General features: G+C 38.9%; 1 protein-coding gene across 3 annotated transcripts in view; it reads right to left on the bottom strand.

Moving 5' to 3' along the window:
• Window positions 1–344: 344 nt before the first annotated feature.
• cpne5b (copine Vb) overlaps window positions 345–13,610 on the bottom strand; it is a gene marked incomplete at its 3' end in the record, with an annotated part of 252,325 nt that continues 239,059 nt past the window's right edge. For all 3 annotated transcript variants that reach the window (XM_079843746.1, XM_079843747.1, XM_079843748.1), the window contains exons 18-20: window positions 9,213–9,270; window positions 3,688–3,761; window positions 345–533 (exon numbers count right to left, since the gene is read on the bottom strand). In XM_079843746.1, the coding sequence (XP_079699872.1) occupies window positions 345–533; window positions 3,688–3,761; window positions 9,213–9,270 (321 nt within the window). The remainder of the gene's footprint in view (window positions 534–3,687; window positions 3,762–9,212; window positions 9,271–13,610) is intronic.

Below are 13,610 nucleotides of genomic sequence, written 5' to 3'. Positions count from 1 at the left end.
ACTGAGACAGTTACAGACAGGCACAAGTTGAAACCACAAACATCACCCTCCTCCTCCTCCTCCGGCTCTTCATCCTCTTGTCAACTGATCCACAAAATAAGAAACAGTCACAGGCCAAGATATAGATATTTTTAAACAAAATAAACAAACAAAAAAAAGCTGCCCTTGGGTCACACTGTCCTTCCCAGAAAAAAAACGGGCAGAAAATATAAATGGCACAAACAGAAACGCCACTGTACCTCGGAGTGTCTCGGAGAGTTCAAACACACGGTTGACACTGGGACCTAAACCCTAAAGCTCCGGTCCGGCTGCCCCATGATTCCAGGGAGAGCAGGTTCAGGAGCTCAGATCTGTGTGTGGTGTGTGTGTCCTGGCGGTGTGTACGGAGGCGGCGCTGGATTGGGTTTGATTCCCCGGCTCTTCATGTAAGAAATGAACTGGTCGGGAATCTCAGCCAGAACGTCTTTGGCCAGTCGTGCCATACTCAACACGTGGTTTCCCGTCCGGTCCATGTAATCCCGGAACGGCACAAACTGTGAGGGGCAGGAAGCAATGTGCACATTTACTCATCCATCCACTAACACAGAGCTTCTAAACCTTTTTGTACGGTGGCCCGGTAGTGCACAACACAACGCAATATAAAAAGCAAACATAAGTTCACAACACAACGAAAACAAGCCACAACACAACGGAAGCAAGCCACAACACAACGGAAACAAGCCACAACACAACGGAAACAAGCCACAACACAACGGAAACAAGCCAAAACACAACGGAAACAAGGCACAACACAACGAAAAAGCCACAACACAACGAAAAAGCCACAACACAAATAAATCAAGCCACAACACAATGGAATCAAGCCACAACCCAACGGAAGCAAGCCACAACACAACGGAAACAAGCCACAACACAACGAAAAAGCCACAACACAACGGAAGCAAGCCACAACACAATGGAAACAAGCCACAACACAATGGAAACAAGCCACAACACAACGGAAACAAGCCCACAACACAACAGAAACAAGCCACAACACAACAAAAAAGCCACAACACAACGGAAGCAAGCCACAACACAACGGAAACAAGCCACAACACAACGGAAACAAGCCAAAACACAACGAAAAAGCCACAACACAACGGAAACAAGCCACAACACAACGGAAACAAGCCACAACACAACGAAAAAGCCACAACACAACGGAAGCAAGCCACAACACAACGGAAGCAAGCCACAACACAACGGAAACAAGCCACAACACAACGAAAAAGCCACAACACAACGGAAGCAAGCCACAACACAACGGAAAAGCCACAACACAACGGAAAAGCCACAACACAAATAAATCAAGCCACAACACAATGGAATCAAGCCACAACACAACGGAAACAAGCCACAACACAACTGAAAAGCCAAAACACAACGAAATCAAGCCACAACACAATGGAATCAAGCCACAACACAACGGAAACAAGCCACAACACAACGGAAACAAGCCACAACACAACGGAAACAAGCCAAAACACAACGAAAAAGCCACAACACAACGGAAACAAGCCACAACACAACGGAAACAAGCCACAACACAACGAAAAAGCCACAACACAACGGAAGCAAGCCACAACACAACGGAAGCAAGCCACAACACAACGGAAACAAGCCACAACACAACGAAAAAGCCACAACACAACGGAAGCAAGCCACAACACAACGGAAAAGCCACAACACAATGGAAAAGCCACAACACAAATAAATCAAGCCACAACACAATGGAATCAAGCCACAACACAACGGAAACAAGCCACAACACAACTGAAAAGCCAAAACACAACGAAATCAAGCCACAACACAATGGAATCAAGCCACAACACAACGGAAACAAGCCACAACACAACTGAAAAGCCAAAACACAACGAAATCAAGCCACAACACAACGGAAATGCTCCCGACCACTCAGGGGTACTCGGAGCGCGGTAAAGTTGCCACTGTTCTATAGAATCTTCAATCTTACAGAGATATCAATACCACAATTAGTATTAACAGTATGTAGGCTAACCATTGTTTATCAACATTAAATATCAATTCAAAATCACCTACATGCATTATAGCTGCATATTTATGCTCGAGAATGCTTTGACCCGATACCACGGCGCTAAGGGAACGTCTGCCAATTCCAACAAGTGGTTGAAACGTATAATTTGTATGAATTAAAATTCCACAGCTTGATTGTTTTGGTAAAACTGACTTAGTAATGCACAACACACCATGGAATTTGAAAAAAAAAAAGAAGTTAATTTAATTCATACAAATGATATGTTTCAACCACTTGGTGGAATTGGCAGACGTTTCCTTAGCGCCGTGGTATCCGGTCAAAGCATTCTCGAGCATAAATATGCAGCTATAATGCATGTAGGTGATTTTGAATTGATATTTCATGTCGATATACAATTGCACACTTAAAACTAATCGTAGTGTTTAAATATTTGTAAGACTGGCGATTCTATAGAACAATGCAGGGTAAATTAACTTTACTGCACTCCGAGAGTCCCCTAGTGGTCGGGAGCATTTCTGTTGTATTGTGGCTATTTCGTTGTGTTGTGGATTTTTCGATGTGTTGTGGTACTGGACCACCGTATTTTTGACTCCGAGGCTCCACATTGTCCACCACAATATTCAAAGCAAGGTAAGAGATTTACTCCAGTATTTCTGTAGTAAAGCTGCTTGTTATTAAAGGGGTACTTCATCACTGGAAAGATTAATGTGTATTTAAATTGGGTCATTTATGTAGTAGAAATGTGAAATTATTTCAGAAGTTGGTGCTTTCTAGACTGAGAAAAGCCAGAAAATGTATTTTTGGCTCATATGGATGAAAGACAACAACTTCCAGAATGCACTTATGGTTTGGTTTGGAGATTTGGTTTCAAAGCTAAATGTACAAGTGCCTATTTAAGTGAGTTTGTCATTGTACTGTATTGTTGTTGTGTTTTTCATTAAGAATAATAGGCTAATGAACCCACAATTCAAGCAACCGACCCCGAATTGGCGCTAATTCAAAACCGAAACTAAAATGATCCATCCAACATCCAACTGTCATCCATCCATTCATCCGACAGCATCCATCCATCCATCCATGCATCCATCCATCCATGCATCCATCCCATAACATCCAATCCAATCCATCCATCCATCCATCCACACAAAAACCCTCCACCCACCCACACACCCATCCATCCACACAAAAACCATCCATCCATCCATCCATCAATCCATCCACCCACCCACACACCCATCCATCCATCCATCACATCATCTCTTCTCTGGTACACTTTCTTCCCGCATAAAACAAATTAAAGAGAGAGTGAATTCTTTTCATTTTTCTAGCTGTCTGTGACTCAGTAGCCTGAGATATTCTTATTACCACTAATGACAGGTTGCATTCACAGGGTTATGATTAGGATAATAATGAATTGTTTAATAATAATGCGGGTTATGGTGTGGAGCTGTTACATGAGGGCTCGATTCCACAGTGACTGAATTAGTAATTGAAATTCTCATGCTTAATGGATTTGATTGCTGAAAGAAAGAGTCTTGGGGCGACAAGTCACAGCTTTTTAAACCCCAACGTTAACACAACATGCTTGCAGTTCAAATAAGCTTAAAAAAGTAGACTGCTAGTGGTGTCACCTGGACAATATCTCGCTCTGCTAATTTCCCTCTTGAGGAGATCCTGATGTCGTCACCATCCAACTCAACCATAGCTGTGGGAAAAGACAGGAAGTTAAATTAATCACTGGACTTGTGCTTATGAATTTCATTTATTTGATCAATTCAGTGTTACACTTTATTTTCATGAGGATAAAAGGTAACGGTTTTGGAATTACTAAAAAGGTGTGTAAATACATAATGACAAAATCCAAATTTTTGGGTGAACTATTCCCGTTCTTGTGTGCATAGTGATGAATTCAGTTGTAAAAGTCATTTCAGGTGTCTCAAATCTAGAGCCATCATTTCCTTCATCACCTCGTACTGCTTTGACACCAGCTGAACGTAATTGGTCTGTGTAACTAGAATGCACAGAGAGATTTCCATTACGCACTCCTCAAACAACAGGCCCTCTCCACATGACCTGCTCACCTCATCCGATAGGAGCTCATCTTCCACCTCTGAGAGCGTGAGCTACAGGATGTTGTTATTCCCGGAGGAAGTTCTATTTCAATATTGATCAAAGTCTCTCTCGACCTCTCTCGACTTCCCAAGTGGTCCAACGGATCATTACATGCCCTGACATGATAGTATGTACTTATTTCCCTTGCAATATAGCTAATAATTACTCTGTGATTAGCCCAAACCAGGCCTCTTTAAACGATCTCCTGATTACATATACTGCACACACAGCTCGGAACGACAAAAACAACCATGTTAATTGCTATTGGAGCATATGTTTAATTAGTCAACCTACCTTTGGGGCTGGGTTTAAGAAAAATTAAAGATTTTAGTTATTGATTTCAATTTTCATAAAGCTTTTTGTTAATAATTCTATACAATTCTATACCCTAATCATAATAACATGTATTCTTATTTCACTTATTACTGTGCCTTAATTATTATATTGATTAATAATAGATTGTTAGCTAATCTGTGTGCTTTGTATATGGTGCATTTCTGAAATACATAACGTGGATAAATCACTTTAAATTGTAATATAGACGCATGCATTTTTTCTGTGAAGCTGCTTTGAAACAATATGTATTGTGAAAGCGCTATACAAATAAATGTGAATTGACTAATGCATGGGGTGAAAAAAATCATGTTGATTTATTCTATAAAGTAATAGAAACTAGAGCTCTCCAATGATTGAAATATAGGGTAAACGTACCTATTAAAGCTACACTATGTAACTTTTCCGTCCACTAGACGTCGCCTGTTCAAAACAAAGGCGTAGTTTGATGACGCCACGTTTAAGCGCAGAATCCGGTGGAAAAGAGTCAGGATAGGACTAGGGCAGAAATCATGTTCATAGATGCGATTATTAACGTTACTGTAGTATGAAGCAGAGCAGGACCGAGTGTTGTGGAGCTGAGCAAGGCCGCAGGAGCGATTGAAGAGCGGGACTGTTATTATGACACAGTCGCCGGCGGGACTTTTATTATGACACGGTCGTCGGCCCCACTTCCACTTTTCCAGTCATGAGTATGAGGTAACGCAACTCTGTTTATCGTATTAGATATATCTGAGTGTGTTGATGATGTTATGACGTTACTAGAGCCCGACCGATAAAGGATTTTTAAGGCCGATACCGATACAAATATTTGGTCACTTAAAAATCCGATATTCCGATATATCAGCCGATATATATTAAAAATAAATAAATAAATAACAGAAACGCGTAAAAAACACTTAAACAGATTTCCCTTATACATTAGTTATAAGTAGTTATTCATGATCCCTCAGCCTCTCTAAAATAACATGATAATGCAGTTTAAAAATAAACTTGTTTTATTGTCACAACAGAACAGAGGAACATAAAAATATATTAAAGTTCTGATAAATAAAAATACAAACTTAAGATATGAAACTTAAAGTCGTTTGGACGAAAACACAATAACAAAAACAAAAAAGTTACCAGTATTAATAGATGTGGTAAGCTTTATAAATATAACTTTGAGCAAGACTGGAAAAAAAATATTCAGTTAAGTTCTAGAAGTTCTGATAAATAACAACAACAGCAAAATATAAACTATATACAGTATAAATATGAGCCACCTTATAATTACAATGTCAACTTGCTTATCCCTTTACATGCACTCTTTTAATTCTATCCATCAAGCTACAACAAACCATTTTCAATCATCATTTGCTGCCTGCCTTCTAAAATCTACTACTTATGATGATGCAGTAAATCCATTATTTGACTTGTTAATGCTGCGTCTGAACGAAGTCACGCACTTTCGTTCACTCTTCACGAGCCTAACTTATGATTTACAATGCAGGGACTGGAACTACAAATATACTAGTTATAAATACAGTAATCATTACTTTATTTAGGCAGAATAAGTTTGTTGTGATTTCCAAGGCGCATTAATGTTAGCGGTCTCCCACTGATAGCCATGGCATTAGCTAGCTTTGTGGTTAGCGTCTATGATAAGTTATAATTTAGAAATATGTATACTTTTTCAAAATAACGGGCAGGGGAGAGATGATACGTCTCATGCTGTCAAACTGTCAGACTATTAATGAAATACATCTTATTCAGTCACATTGTCCGAGTTAAACTTAGTCAGTCAACTGTAACCTAGCGTAATTACCAGCTCTCTTGGCTTACATGTAACAGCAAAACTGGACTTGGCAGTTACAAATTGTCATGTTATTTGAGTTAAGAGAACTGATGGGGATGTTCTTTTAATTGTTATTCAATTCAAGCAATGTATGGCTCGTTGCCAACTTACATGCACTTCAAGGATGATCTGTGTTGTGAATGCAACGCTCACAGCGCTGAAGCTCAGCATGACTCTGCTGGATCAGCTGGTGGTGTTGCCAGCCGGCACGTTGTAGGGTGCCCTCTGGTGGACAAACTATGAAACCCCAACACTCAATGTGTTTGAGCGGTGTTTCGTCCGTTTTTTTTAATTTTTTTAAAAATATTCATTTATCGGCCATCATAAATGCCGATACCGATAGTTTGGAAAAAGCCTAATATCGGCCGATAATATCGGCCCGCCGATATATCGGTCGGGCTCTAGACGTTACTCTACCGTTCTCTCTGTGGCTGCTATGACACTTGTTCACACTGCAGTGAGAATATAGCGTTTCTGCTAAATAAAACCGGAAACCGAGGGTAACGCAGATATGACGCAATCGACAGGCGACTCCCTCAAACGCATAGCTCACACGTCCCGGTTCCTTGGTTAAAATAGCAATTTCTCACATTTGAATGAGTAAATATTTAATGTCTGTTTATGAAGTATTTACATAGACGTTCAATGTGGATGAGCTTAAAGGGAGCATTGGAACAGCAAATATTTTTTTATTAATAAATATTATTAAATTCAATTTAAAAGGACCATTTTGCTAAATAAATAATCTAGGTCATGTATTAAGTTCATATATATTTTAATATGCAGCTATTATTGAATATATCTATGAAATTATACTTTTTTTCTTATTGATGTCACACTGAAGCTGTGATTTTCCTAGTAGTGCACCCTTTAAGCTCACCGCACAATAATGTGAAGTCTTAAAGGGTAACTAAACCCCTGCTCAGAGCTTAACTCCACCCACTGGCAATTTTCAAAAAATGCTGGAAAAGTGGGCAGAGCCCGGCGGACACAGAGGGGATGAACCGAGGGCGGGGCTGAGCGGAGGGCGTGCACCTGAGACCCGCAGTGACGGATTGACTGACAGCTGTCAGATCGCGAGTCGCAAAGATGGAGAATGACTGGAGTGACGCCAGCTTTGCAACAGAGCGGTCATTTCTCCTACCTTCACCTGAAGTGGAGGAGGGTGGATTGTCTGTAACAGACACAAACCCGGAGCCTTATCAATGCGAGCCGCTGCTCAAACTGCGTTAACTCCCGATGCCGACGATGCTAGTGAAGCAGCCGCGCAAGAGAACTGACCTAATCTATCTGCGTCCGCGGCAACCACTTGCGTGTCAGGGTTTGAAAGCGCGTCTCATGTATGAAAATTATCTGTACACATGACGGGCGGCAATAATATCGCAAGAAAAGCCTGACGTGTACTGACAACTGCATTATTTAACCGTATTTTCTTCAATACAATGTTAAAGCAAGTGTCAAGTGAGTTTCATTCATAATGTTTACTTCATGTAACATGACAGCTCATACTGGAGTGAAGCCGTTCTCATCGTGTGATTGGGGGAAACATTTCTGAGGGCGTGGTGAGCTCATGCTAGGGGCGCGGATAGAGAGCCGTTGGAGGTACCATCCTACGTCACGATGTACCACAACGTCCAATAGGAAAATTCAACTGCAGTAGCCACCGTTCAACCTTAAGAGGGCAGCAATTTGGCGGTTTTACACCATATTTTATAGAATTAAAACACTTTATACTCAAATGTCAAAACATTTACTCGAATCAATGAACAGCATTAATAAACCCCCAGTATTACAGATCATTAACTAAAAAAAGTTGGTTTAGGGTTTAGTTACCCTTTAAAAATTACAACAGTGTAAAACCACAGAACATCAATAAACTGTAAATGTATAATATAATGGATTTAAAAGTACAAGCCAGTAATGCCTGTGAAGTAATATATTAGTGTAGCACACAATCTTATACACTCTAAAAAAAAAAAGGTTCTATATTGCACCAAAAATGGTTCTTGGCTCGTAATCATAGGGGAACCTTTTTTAGTGCTATATAGCACCAATTTTGGTGCTTCAGTGGTTCTTCAGTGGTTCTTCAGCGGTTCTTCAGAGGTTCTTCAGAGGTTCTTCACCGGTTCTTTGACTAAGGTGCTATATAGCACCTCTGAAGAACCGCTGAAGAACCACTGAAGCACCAAAATTGGTGCTATATAGCACTAAAAAAGGTTCCCCTATGATTACGAGCCTTTTTTTTTAGAGTGTACAGCTAGTAAGCTAACAATGTTCTGTAGCACCTGCGCTATGTTGCTAAAACTATCTTTTGGATCGAACTGTAATTATTTCCCACGTCCAGGTTATAATATGCAAAAGTATAAACATTAATCTCTCAATTTTGCAGTAAGAAGTTATACTTATCCAAAATAAAGGCTTAAACATCTAAAAAATGCACATTTAAGGGGCTACTCTTTTGGTTTTCAGACAACTTTCAAAATGGCCACCAGAGAGTGTCAACACATGAGTATACAATACCCAGATGTCAGTGTGCAATGGTCTGATTAGCTTGACATTACATGAGGCATATAGTAACAAACACATCAATTGGTTAAGACATCAAGTAGGATAATAAATATTTTTTTTCTTTTTATAATCTGAGCTCAAAGATAGTAGTGTGCTTAATGGGTACTTGAGCTGAATAGGTACATTTACCCGAATTAAACAAATTACATGGTATAGTGATTAATTAATCAGATTAATTAAAATACAAATAATTTAAATACATCATATTACTGTAGGTAGGAGACCAGTTTATAACTACAATATTTTTTTTTTTAATAATTAATTGTAGTTAACTAATAGGCTACAACTACTTGAAGAAACACTTACCATCAAATTCAGCCTGTCCAACTCCGACAATGATGATGGACATGGGAAGCTTGGCAGCCTGATGGCAAAACAACACACATACAGTATTTACATGTTTTTTTTTAAAAGATACAATGGGTCTTATTTATGAAACAAGCAGAATTAATAAATGTTCAAAAAGAAGATAGATAGATAGATAGATAGATAGATAGCTTCAGATGTGGCTGGTCAAAACACTCGTAACGCCATTTGAGCTTTTTTGGTCAAATATTAATATAATGACACATGCAAGCGTCTGACCACATATAAAGACACAAAATCAACTTTGACAATGGTGTTTAATTACCGGTATTTAAAAAACATTGGGTTTTTTTTTCATTTCCTGAAAAGTAGCAGTTTTGGACATTTTGGACAAGGTTTCCGCCTGACAGCGACGATATTCAAAGACTTGTTCAAATGATATAGACTGCTGATGGTATTTCTAATAATAGAAAGGCAAATGCTATATACTTTTTCATATACCATTGTTTAATGGTTCTCTCTAATAATTTTTTAGATAATACTGTTAAACAAAAACTGTGAAGGCAGAGAATGAGAGCTTCTGTGCTCAGGCCAAACAGAAATTAAAAAATTATAAATATCCATCGAAATGAGTGTTCCTGACTATGGTATTCGCTACGTGTCATGGTCAGGAACACTCAATTGGAGTCTAAAACAAAGTAATACCTTCCTGTTGAGGTTCTTTATTACTTATGAACACAAACATAATTACAGGAACTACCAAAATACAATTCAATAAGCATTATCATTGCATGCAACAGCTGGTATTGGTAAACAGCCCATGTGTCCAGCCCGGACGTGTTGGGCTATTTACAGTGGTAGAAGAGAATGCTGGAGAAAGTTCTAGAGGGTGAGCCGAGGGAGAGGGAGGCGGGGCCAGTAAGATCGCCATATCACCCGCTTCTCTAGCAGCCCTCCCGCCGACTCCCACTCCAGACACTTCACCATGGATATTTGAGAATATTACAAGCAAACATTCATTATTTCATACACAGCACACTCATTGACGTTTTGCATCATTTATGTGCCCTATTTGATTATGGGGTAGTAGTTTCAGGGTGACTATTTGCACAGAGGTCTAAATATCACAGGCCAAACATTGCAGCTATTGACACTACAACAGCCAGACACAATGACAAAATCACTTCTGAACCCACTTCAACCTTCGGTGCAGATGAAAATAAACCATGGCTGCCAGAAAAGTGGCAATAAAACAAATACATATTCGAGTACTCTTCTCCTGCAAGAGATGTTAATTACAAATATTAAATGTGTGTTTGCTAACATTACCAAACATAGTTATTAGCTTGTTAGGATACCATGGCCAGAATGAAGGCACATCTCAAATAGAATACTTATGCTATGCCGTTTTATAGTAGTGAAATGTCCAAAAAGAAAAAGATCACTTTAAAAACCGGATGATGTACTTATTTAAAGGGGACCTATTGAGCTTTTACAACTTTAGTTAGTGTGTAATGTTGCTGTTTGAGCATAAACAACATCTGCAAGGTTACAAAGCTAGATATTTTATTTAACAGAATCCACTTTCCAAGAACTGCAAAGAACGGCTTGTTTGGGTTACAATGCGTTTTTTCCGGATCTTATGAAGTCACTATAGGGGCTTTCACACCAGAGGAATTTTTGATAGTTCATAGATCTATTGGCGGAAGTACCCGGATTTTAGCATGTTCGCACCGCAGGAACTAGGAAAGATTTTAGTTCTGGTTATACAGTATTTCGGGTTTTGCGTAGCTCAATTGATAGAGCATTGCAAAATACAACATCATGTAATCATGTGATCATGCAATCGAGGGTTCAATCCAATAATAATACAATTATAAAAATAAAAAAATAATCTAAAAGAAAATATTTAACATTTTTAGTTTTTGGCCAAGTGCATCCAGAATTTTCAGTTTTCATTTCAGTGCATCCCTAACAGTGTACCTTTAATATTTTTTTTCCCCCAAACATAATTTTTACTTGCATGTGGCACTTGAAGAGTGTTCGGATCTTGTGTAAGAATAAACAAATGAAAACCCAGCAAAAGCTGTACTTTTCAAGCTGTCCTTCCTGTGATGGCAGCCCAAAATAATAACACCATTTCCCATTGAGATGTTCTGTAATAAAATCTTTCCTGTTGCTCTAATGGGTTCAGAGACCAAACCTTCATTGTTCGGTCCAAGACCATAACAACAAATAGACTGTTACTGACAGGGAGTGCAAAAATTTTCCATCTTCTGCAATCTTAAATGATCAGTGCAGAGCTTATGACAGTCCTGTCATGCCTATGTCATGAAAGACAGGCAGGGCACCATGAATAATTGAAGTTGGTTGCCCCATTTGTGTCATTGGCTTCTGTCATGATTGACAGGGCAGATTTGAAGTAATGAGAAAACAAAACAGTCAGTTAGTTTCCTTGACAACAGCTCTTCAACGTCACACGCAGCCCCAAACTCCCACGCCAACATATATGAACACAGGAACTCGATTCAGAGAACACGCAAATCTCCTGCTCAGTGTTTCTTTACAACAAAAGCCGCACGCTCACATGTTGACAGCATTATTATTTGGTCTAGCATTATTAAATTGGCTTTTGGACATTAAAGGAAAATGTTGCCTAAAAATGACCATTCTGTCATTATATATACGCACCCTTATGTCCTATTAAAACATATGCCATTCTTTTTTGTTTCTCTGGAAGATTTTTGATGAACATGACCTCAGTTTGGCAGACACACAGCAGCCAAAATAAAAGGGCTTGATGGGGAGGAACGTAACTATAGCATGGAGAACCGCTTGCCCACAATGCTAGGAGTTTATGCTCAACGAATGGATACAATCCACTAGGGGTGTAACGGTACACGTAGCCTATTCGTATCGAACCGTTTTGGTACAGGGCTTTTGGTTTCTGAGTGCAGTCTTTATTAGTTAACAGTCGGCTTGTTTTAAGCGCGCGCACACACTTCAATCCAGTTCCCACACGAACATATTAAGTATTCAGTCCATTTTATCACGAAATTCAAACGATAAATGGCGTTTTGACGCTCTTTAATGGGACGTGACTGTATAGGCGCTGTATAGACGCGTCAGTTCAACTTCAAGTGGCGGCGCGCGAGTGAACGCGTCCGTCTCTTCCTAAAGAATAAACATAAAATAACATCTCTTAAGGTATGTTGAGGATACATTGCAACTTAATGAAATGTATTATATGTCGTGTAATCGCTAAATCTGTGTTTAAACGGTGGAAAGACAATAAAACAGCTTAACAATGTCACGTAGCATCACATTTACCTCAGGCAGTCATTCAGTGTCCACAGCTGTTAGTTCACTAGAGAGATTCTTTCGCTAAATATATCTATGCACTATATTAGCCTATTCATTATATTCTACTTAACCTGTTAGTGTGGTCTTGTTTATTTAAAGCTACACTGTGTGATATTTTCCCCCATCTAGCGGTGAAAAGGTATATGACCATCCAGTGAATATTAGTTTCTGTTCCTCTCAATTCCGATTTCGTTTTAACTCCTACGATGGCCGATTTAGTCCAAGATTAACATGAATTCCAGCTCGACCTCGTCCACATTCGACACGGTGCCATCGAGTGTTAAAACGCGAAAGGCGAAGCTTGAATTTACGGGTATGTCCCTCTTTGGCTAATGTACTTTCAAGATGGAGGGGCAACATGGCGACCTGCATCCGAACCCCTCGCGCGTATGTATTTTCAATGGTATATTATAAACTTACGAGAATACTTTATTACTTGAAAGAAGTAAATATACAAATAATGAGCACATATATTTTTGAAAGAACTAAGTGTTTTTAGCTAAGAATAAACTAAAAAAGTTACACAGTGTAGCTTTAATGTATGTTTAAATAAATCTGTCATGAAAATGACAGCCACTGTGTATAAATGATTATATTTCAACAACTGGTGAAAAAAAATTATAATTAGATTTAGAAATTAATACAAAAACTGCCTTATGTGAAGCTTGAGCTAAAAATAAATAGCAACTGAATTTAGGCTAATAGGCTCTGTTGTTAACCTTTAATATTAATGTGCAAGTAAGGCTCCCTATAGTTTACAGCAATATCTTCAATACACTTTTAGTTATAATTTAATTCATTTAAGGACAGACACAATTTGTACAGTAAACCACTGTTTAATAAAAATAAATAAAAATCGATTTTGTAAAACTGCTGTACCGACCTCGTACCGAACCGTGACTTCAAAACCGAGGTAGGTCAGTTTTGTGTACCATTACACCCCTACAATCCACAAAACTTCCTTGAAACACCATCTCTTTCAATGATATGTTCATAGTTTTATCAATAATCTTTGAACATTCTGTTCAAAGTAGG

Source organism: Gobio gobio (genome assembly GCF_949357685.1).
Source record: "Gobio gobio genome assembly, chromosome: 19".
NCBI classification, from domain to species: Eukaryota; Metazoa; Chordata; class Actinopteri; order Cypriniformes; family Gobionidae; genus Gobio; species Gobio gobio.
This window is presented reverse-complemented; position numbering and strand designations above follow the sequence as displayed.